The sequence below is a fragment of the Zea mays genome, chromosome 1, assembly GCF_902167145.1.
Source record: "Zea mays cultivar B73 chromosome 1, Zm-B73-REFERENCE-NAM-5.0, whole genome shotgun sequence".
In the NCBI taxonomy this organism is placed as follows: Eukaryota; Viridiplantae; Streptophyta; class Magnoliopsida; order Poales; family Poaceae; genus Zea; species Zea mays.
In genome coordinates, this window is record NC_050096.1 from 10,418,342 (window position 1) to 10,430,580 (window position 12,239).

At 53.3% G+C, this 12,239-nt stretch overlaps 1 protein-coding gene and 1 long non-coding RNA gene across 5 annotated transcripts in view; both read left to right on the forward strand.

Moving 5' to 3' along the window:
* Positions 1-5,223: 5,223 nt before the first annotated feature.
* On the forward strand, positions 5,224-8,624 carry LOC100278110 (uncharacterized). Of its 2 annotated transcripts, XR_004852717.1 has the most exons (3): positions 7,514-7,818; positions 7,907-7,963; positions 8,168-8,624. It is a non-coding gene; the product is annotated as an uncharacterized lncRNA (long non-coding RNA). The 2 variants fall into 2 exon arrangements; XR_555360.4 differs by having other exon boundaries at positions 5,224-7,963.
* Positions 8,625-9,313: 689 nt separating this feature from the next.
* LOC103644425 (protein SHOOT GRAVITROPISM 6) overlaps positions 9,314-12,239 on the forward strand; it is an 80,237-nt gene continuing 77,311 nt past the window's right edge. For 2 of the 3 annotated variants that reach the window (XM_020545050.3, XM_020545051.3), the window contains exons 1-5: positions 9,314-9,546; positions 9,626-9,716; positions 9,824-9,878; positions 9,968-10,099; positions 11,567-11,638. In XM_020545050.3, coding sequence (XP_020400639.1) covers positions 9,507-9,546; positions 9,626-9,716; positions 9,824-9,878; positions 9,968-10,099; positions 11,567-11,638 — 390 coding nt within the window. In that variant the 5' untranslated portion in view covers positions 9,314-9,506. The remainder of the gene's footprint in view (positions 9,547-9,625; positions 9,717-9,823; positions 9,879-9,967; positions 10,100-11,566; positions 11,639-12,239) is intronic. The other variant, XM_020545052.3, reaches the window with a different exon arrangement.

Below are 12,239 nucleotides of genomic sequence, written 5' to 3' on the forward strand. Positions count from 1 at the left end.
CCTGATTTGGTGATACCCTGAGTAGGCATCGAGGAAAGACAGGGTTTCGCACCCAGCAGTGGAATCCACGATTTGATCGATGCGAGGCAGAGGGTAGGGAACCTTCGGACATGCTTTGTTGAGACCAGTGTAGTCTACACACATCCGCCATTTCCCCCCTTTCTTTCTCACAAGCACAGGGTTGGCAAGCCATTCGGGATGGAATACTGCCATTAGCTTGTGGATCTCCTCGCCTATCGCTCTGCGCTTCTCCTCGTCGAATCGGCGTAGAGGCTGCTTGACGGCTCAGGCTCCGGCCCGAATATCCAGCGAGTGCTCGGCGACATCCCTCGGTATGCCGGGCATGTCCGAGGGACTCCACGCAAAGGCGTCGGCGTTTGCGCGGAGAAAGTCGACGAGCACTGCTTCCTATTTGGGGTCGAGCCCGGAACCGATCCGGATCTGCTTGGAGGTGTCGCCACTAGGGTCGAGAGGGACGACCTTGACCGTCTCCACTGGCTCGAAGTTGCCGGCATGGCGCTTCACGTCGGGCACCTCTTTGGAGAGGCTTTCCAGGTCGGCGATGAGGGCCTCGGACTCGGCGAGGGCCTCGGCGTACTCCACGCACTCCATGTCGCATTCGAATGCGTGTTTGTACGTGGGGCCGACGGTGATGACCCCGTTGGGGCCCGACATCTTGAGTTTCAGGTAGGTATAGTTGGGGACGGCCATGAACTTCGCGTAGCATGGCCTCCCCAATACCGCGTGGTAGGTTCCTCGGAACCCGACCACCTCGAACGTCAGAGTCTCCCTTCGGAAGTTGGAGGGCGTTCCGAAGCAGACGGGAAGGTGGAGTCGTCCGAGGGTCTGGACGCGCTTCCCGGGAATGATCCCGTGGAAGGGCGCAGCGCCTGCTCGGACGGAGGACAGATCGACGCGTAGGAGCCTGAGGGTCTCAGCGTAGATGATGTTGAGGCAGCTGCCCCCGTCCATCAGGACCTTGGTGAGCCTGACGTCGCCGACGATGGGGTCAACGACGAGCGGGTATTTCCCCGGGCTCGGCACGTGGTCGGGGTGGTCAGCTTGGTCGAAGGTGATGGGCTTGTCGGACCAGTCTAGGTAGACTGGCGCCGCCACCTTCACCGAGCAGACCTCCCGGCGCTCTTGCTTACGATGCCGAGCCGAGGCATCCGCCGCATGCCCACCGTAGATCATGAAGCAGTCGCGGACCTCAGGGAACTCTCCTGCTTGGTGATCTTCCTTCTTGTCGTCGTCGCGGGCCCTGCCACCCTCTGCGGGTGGCCCGACCCTGTGGAAGTGGCGCCGAAGCATGACGCACTCCCCGAGGGTGTGCTTGACGGGCCCCTGATGATAGGGGCACGACTCCTTAAGCATCTTGTCGAAAAGGTTGGCACCTCCGGGGGGCTTCCGAGGGTTCTTGTACTCGGCGGCGGCGACAAGGTCCGCGTCGGCGGCGTCGCGTTTCGCTTGCGACTTCTTCTTGCCTTTCTTCTTGGCACCGCGCGGAGTAGACGCCTCGGGAGCATCTTCCGATGGGCAGCCCTGGGGCTGCTTGTCCTTTCGGAAGATGGCTTCGACCGCCTCCTGGCCAGAGGCGAACTTGGTGGCGATGTCCATCAGCTCGCTCGCCCTGGTGGGGGTCTTGCGACCCAACTTGCTCACCAGGTCGCGGCAGGTGGTGCCGGCAAGGACGCGCCGATGACATCCGAGTCGGTGATGTTGGGCAGCTCGGTGCGCTGCTTCGAGAATCGCCGGATGTAGTCCCGGAGAGACTCTCCCAGCTGCTGTCGGCAGCTTCGGAGGTCCCAGGAATTCCTGGGGCGCACGTACGTGCCCTGGAAATTGCCGGCGAAGGCTTAGACCAAGTCATCCCAGTTGGAGATCTGCCCTGGAGGCGGGTGCTCCAACCAGGCGCGAGCGGTGTCGGAGAGGAACACAGGGAGGTTGCGGATGATGAGGTTGTCGTCTCCGTTCCACCCAGTTGGCAGGCCAGGCGGTAGTCCGCGAGCCACAGTTCCGGTCTCGTTTCCCCCGAGTACTTTGTGATAGTAGTCAGGGGTCGGAACCGGGTCGGGAACGGCGCCCGTCGGATGGCCCGACTGAAGGCCTGCGGACCGGGTGGTTCGGGCGAGGGACTCCGATCCTCCCCGCTGTCGTAGCGTCCCCCACGCCTGGGGTGGTAGCCTCGGCACACCCTTTCGTCGAGGTGGGCCCGACGGTCGCGACGATGGTGCTCGTTGCCGAGGTGGCCCGGGGCTGCAGGCGCGGTGTTGCGCGTGCGCCCGGTGTAGACCGAGGCTTCCCGCATGAATCGGGAAGTCGCGGCATGAGGTTCCGAGGGGTATCCCCGCCTTCGGGAGGCAGAGCTCTCGGCCCGTCGGACCGCAGCGCCTTCCAGGAGATTCTTGAGCTCTCCCTGGATTCGCCGACCCTCGGTGGTTGATGGCTCCGGCATCGCGTGGAGGAGCATCGCTGCGGCTGCCAGGTTCTGACCGACCCCACTGGATGCGGGTGGCGGCCTGACCCTGACGTCGTTGGCGACGCGGTGCTGGAGACCTTGGGGCAGGTGACGTATTTATCCGGCCGGGGGTTGGTACGCCCATGCCTGCCCGACGTCCCGGCGGATCGGCTCAAGCGCTCCTGCTCCCTCGTCGAGCCTGGCCTGCGCCCCGCGGACTTGCTCGAGCTGTGGGTCGTGACCCCCCGCCGGAACGGGGACCACAACTAGCTCCCGCGGGATGTCAGCGCGAGGCACCGGCCTAGGGAGATCACCGTCCTCCGGCATGCCGAGATGGTTGCCTTCGGAGGGATCCCCTAGCTCGACGTGGAAACATTCGCGGCTTGGGCCGCAGTCCTCGTCGTCGAGGCTGCGGCTACCGTCGGAACAGTCGGAGAGGCAGTAGTCACATGCGGTCATAAAGTCCCGCATGGCACTGGGGTTGCCAAATCCAGAGAAATCCCAACAGATGTTGGGGTCGTCATCTTCCTCGGACCCAGAGGGCCCGTAGGTCGAGACGTCCGTCAGCCGGTCCCAAGGCGACCGCATGCGAAACCCCAGAGGGGTTGCACTCGCCTCTACGAGAGCGCCCGCCAAAGCAAGGTCGCTAGGCGGGTTGAGGCTGAGTCGAAATGACGTGGGATGGGAATCGGTCGGTACCTTTTGGTCGACGAGCAGCGACATAGTCACGTCGGGGACTGATTGCACCGTCGTCTCAGGTACGAGGGCGACGTCCTGCAAGCTCTCCGCGAGCGCGCTGGCGTCGTCCACTTGCTCGGGATTGGCGTGTCGCGGGGAGACGGCGCTCGCCTTCGTCTCAAACGTGAGGTCGACGCCCGACGCGCCCCCCGTTGGGGCGCTGGGGACGTCGACTCGCTTGACAGCCGACGAAGCGTGGCCTCCCGCCTGGCCTTGGTTGCCTCGCCTCCTCCTCCGTTGGCGGGGGAGAGGACGAGGCGAGCTCGAATGTTGTTCTTCCACCACGCGGGGAAGATGTCGTCGATTCCGCCGCCGGTGAGCGGGTTGTCGGCCGCCATTGTCGTTGTCGCGCGGCGGTGGAAGGAGTATCATGTCGTGGCTGCCGTCGAAGGACATGAACTCAAGACTCCCGAAACGGAGCACCGTCCCGGGTCGGAGAGGTTGCTGGAGACTGCCCATCTGGAGCTTGACGGGAAGCTGTTCGTCAACACGCAGCAGGCCCCTACCTGGCGCGCCAACTGTCGGCGTTTCGAGACCGGGGGGTCCCTAAGCCGACGAGTGAGTGTGCCGCGTGCCCCAGCCCAGATGGGTCGAGCGCGTGGGCGAGCGCAAAGGGGGGAAGCGAGGTGGCCGGAGACGGGCGTGAGAGAGGTGGAAATCCCGCGGCCTTCGTGTTCGTCCCGCGCCTAGGTCGGGTGCGCTTGCAGTAGGGGGTTACAAGCGTCCACGCGGGTGAGGGAAGCGAGCGGCCCCAAGAGAGCGCATGTCCCGTCCTCGTCCCCACGCGGCCAACCTTCTCTAAGAAGGCCCTGGTCCTTCCTTTTATAGACGTAAGGAGAGGATCCAGGTGTACAATGGGGGTGTAGCGGAGTGCTACGTGTCTAGCGGGGGAGAGCTAGTGCCCTAAGTACATGCCAATGTGGCAGCCGGAGAGATTTTGGCACCCAGCTGGTGTGGTGTCGTGGCTGTCGGAGGAGTGGCGGAGCCTGGCGGAGGGACAACTGTCGGAGCGGTCGAGTCCTTGCTGACGTCCTCCTGCTTCCGTAAGAGAGCTGAGAGCCACCGTCGTCACAGAGCTTGCAGGGCGCCATCATTGCCTATTTGGCGGAGCTAGCCAGATGGGACACCAGTCTTGTTCTCTGCGGCCCGAGTCGGCTCGGGGTAGGGTGATGATGGCGCTTCCTGTTGACGTGGCTGGCCTGCGCCCTAGGTTGGGTGTCGTGGAGGCTCCTCCGAAGCCGGGGTCGAGTCTGTCTTCCGTGGCCGAGGCCGAGTCCGAGCCCCTGGGTCGGGCGAGGCGGAGGTCATTCGGCAGAGGCCAGGGCGGAGTCCGAGCCCTGGGGTCGGGCGAAGCGGAGTTCGTCGTCTTCTGGGGCTTAGCCCGAGTCCGAGCCCTGGGTCGGGCGGAGCGAAGTTCGCCGTCTTCCGGGGCTTAGCCCGAGTCCGAGCCCTGGGTCGGGCGGAGCGGAGTTCGCCGTCTTCCGGGACTTAGCCCGAGTCCGAGCCCTGGGTCGGGCGGAGCGGAGTTTCCTATGGTGCCTTCGGCAGGGCCTGACTGCCTGTCAGTCTCACTCTGTCAAGTGGCACTGCAGTCGGAGTGGCGCAGGCGGCGCTGTCCTTTTGTCAGGCCGGTCAGTGGAGCGGCGAAGTGACGGCGGTCACTTCGGCTCTGCCGGGGGCGCGCGTCAGGATAAAGGTGTCAGGCCACCTTTGCGTTAAATGCTCCTGCGACTCGGTCGGTCGGCGCGGCGATTTAGTCAGGGTTGCTTCTTAGCGAAGGCAAGGCCTCGGGCGAGCCGGAGATGTGTCCGCCGTTGGAGGGGGGCCTCGGGCGAGACGGAAATCCCTTGGGGTCGGCTGCCCTTGTCCGAGGCTAGGCTCGGGCGAGGCGTGATCGAGTCGCTCGTATGGACTGATCCCTGACTTAATCGCACCCATCAGGCCTCTGCAGCTTTATGCTGATGGGGGTTACCATCTGAGAATTAGGCGTCTTGAGGGTACCCCTAATTATGGTCCCCGACAGATAGTGACAATCAATGCTTTATATAGTAGCCATGTAGTTGTTCTGATATGATAGAAATATCCCTATATTTTCTATGCTCTGCATGTATTGATGACAAATATATAATTGTCATTTTTCATCCTTTCTCTAGGGGTGATAATGGATCATGATCCAAATGCATCTTCACAAATCGTTTGAGCCCTTAATTAAACTTAGTTTCAAAAATGAATAGAAATAGTGCCCGATTCTAATCCGACCCGATTCTTGAATTTTACAGTGTAAAATTTAGAGTCTATTACCACCCCTACATAGCACACATATGTTCGTGTTTTATACTTTATACTCAAGTATAAATGATAATATGTTTGTGTTTATACTCTATACTCAAGTATAACAAGCACTTTGCTTGTTAACATCTACTAGTAAAAAATGCACATCTTCCATCCGCTACTTGTCTCCCTCACGTAGGCATTAACCTTAGCCCTTGCTCCCCCTTCAACCCCGACGGCTTCGCTTCCGATGTGCCCCTTCCCCACCTCTCCATGCCTAGGTTTGACAATGGGGCCTCGATCCCCAATCCTTGGCAGGGAATTCTTCCACTAGGGGATGAGGATGGGAAAATTTATTCTCCCACGAGAATGTAAACGGGATTTTTCCCCTCACTGGGTAAATGGGGACAGAGACATGGAATTATTTTCCATCCCCGTTCTTTGCGGGGACCCGTTAAACTTGTATGTGATGATGTTTTCGTGTAATAGTTAATAATAAAAATAAATAATTAATTTGTCGAGAGATCACTGTTTGTACAAATGTGTTTATTTCGATGTAAACATAATGATTTCTTACATCTGACAATGTGTATAAGTGACAATCTTTTTGGAAGGAAAATGGCCTCAACATTTCCCATAATCGATTTTGGTTTTTGATGAACGACGTACATCACAAACCATATGGACTAACTAGTTTGTCTAGTCGATATTTTCTCATGTGCTTAATGTTCACACACACATACAAAGAAAATGACCTCGGGGGCAATTCTACAAGTTTGGAGCAAAACAGACTTGCTGCAGCCAGTGACACAACAGATTGTCCGGTGTGCACCAGACAGTGTCCGGTGCCCTAACTGGAGCACCTTGCGAACTGACCGCTCTCGGGAATTCTGGCGCTCGTCCACTAAAAATCAGCGAACTGTTCGGTGTGCTATGTCCGGTGAGCCCTCAGAGCAACGGTCGACTGCGGGACTGCGACCGCAGTTTGAAGCGTCAGAAGTCAGAAGACAATCTGCGACGTCAGGTCGCACCGGACTGTCCGGTGCACCAAAAAGAAAAAAAGTTTTCAACGATCAATAGCTCCAAACCCCAACTGTCGGCTGACGTGGCACACACTGAACAGTGAACAATACTGTGTCCGGTGCACCACCAGACTGTCGGTGTGCCCTTCGACAGAGAAGTCAACCAACGACTAGAATAGTGGTTGGGGCTATAAATAGCTCCCAACCACCACCATTCAAGTCATCCAAGCATCCCACTCTCTTCATTCAATACAAGAGCAAAGAATACACTCCAAAGACACATTCAAAGCCATTTGATCCTCTCCAAGTTCCATAATCAAGTCAAGTGATCAAAAGTATTTAGTGACTTGAGAGAGGGTGATTTGTGTTTCTTTTTTTTGCTCTTGTTGCTTGGTTGCTTTCTTCTTCTCCTTCTAAACTTTCCAAGTGTTTTGTAAAGCAAGCAAGAGACATCTAATTGTGTGGTGATTCTTGCGGGATTTTAGTGACCCGTGAGATTAAGAAGAAGCACTCGACCGATCTAAGTGACCGATTGAGAGAGAGAAATGATTGAAATAGACCTGGCCTTTGTGGCCTCCTCAATGGGAGTAGGTTCTTTAGTATCGAACCTCAGGAAACAAATCGCTCTGTCCACTTGTGTTGATCTTCACCATTCAATTTGTTTCTTCCCTCTCCTTACTCTCTAAAGTTCTCTTGGTCATATTGTTTTGAGTTAGCTCCCAAAATTATCCGCATTGATTTAGCAACTCATAGCAAGAAGAACTGTCTTCCGTACTCCGGATTCACAATTATTTATTTCTAACTCTAACCCCGGGTAAAATATGTGTTCAACGTTTATAATTTTCAGATTTCGTCTATTCATCCCCTATAGGCGACTTTCACTTTTGCATTAATAATAAAGGAAGTGAGTCCTAATTATAATTTAAATGGGGATGGGGATCCCGAAGATTTATCCAACAAATTTTGTGTTCTAGACCTACCTTTCCCCCACGGAGTTTGTTTGAACTAAGGTATCCGGAACAGTGAGCTTCTTAAATATAGTACCCCGAATCATGTAATTGGTTTTCTAGTATTATAACTCTCTTGTGTTTGTAGTTTTGGTATTGTCTGGTCTGAAGCTCTTTCTATTGCCATCAGCCGTAACCCATCGATCGTTAACTTCTTTTACCCCCGTGCTTTATATCCCGTTGATGAAAACGGATCACACGTTCCTCCCTCATGCTTCCCCGTTGCAGCGATTGCTCCCGGTGGCTCGGCGCCAATAGAGGCGCCGCCACCTGACTCGGCCGACCCCCATCTCGCTCGACGAGATCGTCGCTGGTATCCGCGGTGAGGTTGCAAATTTTCCTTCGCTGGCTCCCCCCGCGCTAACGAACGCAGACTGCTCCATCACCATTGACGATGTTGGCAATACCAGGTTGGAAGCATCACTAGCGCCTGATTTATTCCTAACGCCCTTCTCGTGAACCCCCAGGTATATTTCAATTTGATGTTCACGGACTATACTTTGTTCTTGCGCTTTGTACTGCCTGGTTTCAGTCACTATGGGATTTAGGCAGATATGAGGTTGGCAGCTTATATGCATCTATGATTGAATTCAGGCTTGCAATGAGACAATTTGCCATTTATTTGTTAACATCTTTACATTTATTTATTAAATGTGTTGTGACCTTTGAAGGTATATCTTAGAGAATGTTCATGCCAAGAGTGGCAACATATCGAGAAGCCATGCCACCATGCCTTATGCCAAGAGTGGCAACAGACCTATTGATCATTCATGTGATGCACCTGCTGCTATTCCAACTGAGGTGCCAACACCAGTGTTTTCTTCAGCTGAAGTTGGTTTGTTGATGTCCACCCCGAGGAAAATTAGGAGAGCTGTCAATAAGCTTACTCCCAAGAAGAAGATGCATGGCATGTAGACAGCTTCAATGGTGAATGTCGACTGTATTTTGTTTCAGAATATCTATGGCATGAAGACAGCTTCAACGCATGTTAACTGAATGTATCTGTCTTTCCTTTCAGTTATGTGTTGTTTCAGAAACAAATGTGCATGTGATTATGTGAACTGAATGTATCTGTGAACCGAATGTGCCTGTGCAATGAATGTTCGTGTTAATTGAATGTGTCTGTTACCTGTTATGTTGTGGCGTGGTAACTAAATGTATTAACTGAAATTACAGACTACATGCAGATTTAACTGAATGTGCCTCTTACTCCTATACTACACTTCAATTCGGTTAACTGAAACTTATGCTTCTCCATTGTACATGTTCACAATTCAATTTTGTCTAGCGAATAACTGAAATATGAACAAAATTCACAGTGCTCATTGACAGCTTCCGTAGCAAGACTTAAAACGACAGCAGCTTTGCGTGCCGCGGTGCGAGCACGCCGAGCTGCAATGAGAAAATCACCATAGCCCAACGAAGGTTTGTCCGAGTCCATGATGTCGGGGAAGAAGCTACAAACGTTGATAGATGAGATGGGGACAAAGAACAAGAACTCGGGAGGAACCCTAGCAAGAGGCGTGAATTGAAAATGGAGCCCTTCAGCGGAGGAGGGGAAGAATAGAGCCCCATGCCCCCATCCGTTTGGTGTCACGGGAACCGGAGGTCTTCAACGCAAAACGAAGGGGCAGCTTGGTCCAAATTGCTCTGGAGAAGGTTGATGCAGGTCACGAGCGCTAAAACCTGGCGACGATATCAAATTTCCAAGGAAATGGCTGTTATAATAATAATACTACAAAAGCAATTGCATCGTTCCGAGTAGCACTTTTCCAAAGCTCTACCAATAAGGAAAAAAAAAAACTCTTCTCCACGCGTCCTTCCTATTCTCCTCGTCATCTTCCTGCTGCGCGTCCCTGCCAGCACAGCGCCGCCTCCCCTAACGGCCCCACCATCTCCTCACATCGTTATCGTGTCACGGCCTCTCGGCCTCGCGCCCTTCTGAGCTGTCGTCGTCTCCCCCTCTCTCGCTCGGCTGTCGCCGCGGATCTCCCTGCGTCGGCCGCAACGATGGCCTCCTCATCCGCCGCGGCGTCGGCCGCCGCCCTAGGTGACGTCTCATCGCCTCTCACTCCCCTCCGCCCGCTCTCCAGCCTCTTTTCCTCACTGGTTCTCTCTCCTCGTTTTAGAGGCCGTGCAGGTGCTCGTCGCCTCGCTCGCCGATGACTCCCCAGTCGCCCGTGACGCCGCGCTCGCTGCCCTCCGCGACATCGCGCCGTTGTAAGGATCCGTTCTTCCGTGCGCCCGTTCCCTTCCATCATCCTGTTAGAGTATATTTCACTCCCGTGTGAAGCGGCTCCGTGAAATTCGTTGCTTGTTGGGTGCAGGAACCCGATGCTCATCCTCGACTGCTGCGCCACCGTCTCCCGTGGCGGACGTCGGGTGCGTTCATGGTCCTCTGATATGAAAAATGCTTGTTCGTTTATTTGATTACCTGTCTGCTTGAATTATTTTTGTTTTGTGGAATGCAGCGGTTTGGCAACATGGCTGGGGTTTTTCTTGTCATGGCATCTGCAGTCAGGGCTCTCGATCACTCTGACGCCGAGAGCGAGTTCCTCCGGAAAATCGCGAAGATTGCAACTGCTGAGATTGTTACCTCAAAGGTATCTGATACTGTCAATGATTTTTCTATGTATTAACATTAGACTGATGAATTAGTCATGAAGAGTAGTTACGACTTCCTATCTCGAAGCAACACCCCACCCCCGCGGCTGCCAAACCTCACATGCAGTGGAAGGTTCACCCTGTTGTTGAGCCACATCCCTTGAAGCAGCAGCTCCAACTTCATGCCGCAAGACCCACCTCCACATGTGAACCAAGTACCAAGAAGGCGGATTTCCAACAATGACGCCTTCAGGAAGAGCACACTGCCAATAGCGTCACCGTCACTTGTCCAAAGAGTGGATTGGGTTTTTAGCCTTGAAAGACAATGCTAGAGGGGAATAAGCACGACACCCTCAATAGGGAAAGTGGCATCTACAGGCTTCATCGTCGCCAAGGCTTTTGTGCAAGGTGTCCCTACCACAAACGTTGAGCCATGATGCTGACCACCCCTTGTCTGCCACCACCGTCGTCGTCATTGTCCTTGTCCTGCCGCCCCATAGGAGCCGAACTTGACCCTGTCGCACATGCAACACCGCCGCACGTCGTAGCCACCGTCGGCATCCCCAGCTGTGCCACCGGATGTCGTCGTCGTCGGCCTGTGCAGACAGACACTACATTCCTAGCCGCATTGCCCACCACCATACGCTGCCCCCTGCTCCCCCCCGGATTCGGCCACTAGGGCACCGGTTCTGGCGCCCTTAACCGCCGCCGCCATGGCCCCTGCCCAGCGCCGAACCCTAGGCGTGACACGCCTGTGCACTGCACAGATCCAGTCCTGAGACTGCCAGATCTGGTTGTTGGGACAGAGAAGTCGCCCTGGGCTGTCGCTGCTGCTGTCCCAGCGGTGCCCGAGCCAATGCTGAGGCTGAAGTTGGGGTTTATCTGGCTGTTAGATACTTTAAAACTGTTGAGGGCATATAGTTTGACTTGTCAAACTTCACAATTATGCGAATTAGGTTGAATCTTCAAGATTTAATCGTAGCATGGAGTGCAGTATTTTATCTAATACTTTATTTAGTTTCTCTATGTATAATGCTCAAAGTGCACATTTAACAAATAACCCCAGAAATAACCAGATTGAGTAGTTCTTTTCTGAACTTATAAGCCAAATAGCTTAAAGTCAAACTAGGCTAAGGAGACTTTTAGATTTTTAATAGTAGTAATTAATATCTTTCTCATCGAGGTGTTTCCTGAATCACAGGGAGTTACTTTTACATGTGCTGGTTAATGGTTATTACATGTTGTTGGGTTTTAATAGTTAATTTTTAAAAATGGGTTTCAGGTTTGCAATACAATATTGAGAGGCATACAAAATTGCTTTTATAGTGGTTATGAGCATTTGAGAATGCCTAGGCGAACATTGATGTCAATGATGCATCATTTTGTCTTTCTTCATACTTCTGTTACTTATTGTTTCACCTGCCTATCTTTGTTTCAACTCTAAATTGTTGTTCTTTGGCAAACAGGAATTCAATGTTGATTGGCAAAGAGCAGCTGCTTGTCTTCTGGTTGCTATAGGTTCACATGATCCAGACTTGGTATACCTTTTCTCGACGTTACCCCTTTTGTTCGTGGAGATACCCATTAAATAAATTTATGATTTAATATCATGTAATATGATGCATGTTTACCTAAGAGCACACATCACAATGGTAATATGCTCAATAACAACTGAAGGGATTTTGTTACTAACTTGTGGAAAAGTAGTTGCTGATAACAACAACACAACCTTTTAGCCCCAAGCAAGATGAGGTAGGTTAGAGTTAAGACCCAACAAAAGCCACAAATCAAGGTTCAAACACATGGATAGGCAGATAGCTGTTTTCCATTTGCTCCTATTCAAGGCTAAATCTTTGGGTATATTCCATCCTTTTAAGTCTCCTTTTACTGTCTCTTCCCACGTTAACTTTAGCTTTCCCCTGCCTCTCTTCGCATTACTATCGCGTCTTAGGATCCCACTACGCATTGGTGCCTCTAGAGATCTTTGTTGGAAATGTTTAAACCATTTGAATCGGTGTTGGATAAGCTTTTCTTCCATTGGTGCTACCCGTAGCCTATACACATATCATTGTTCCAAACTCGATCTATTATTGTATGACCATAAATATAACGCAGGCAATATACACATTTTCGCAACAC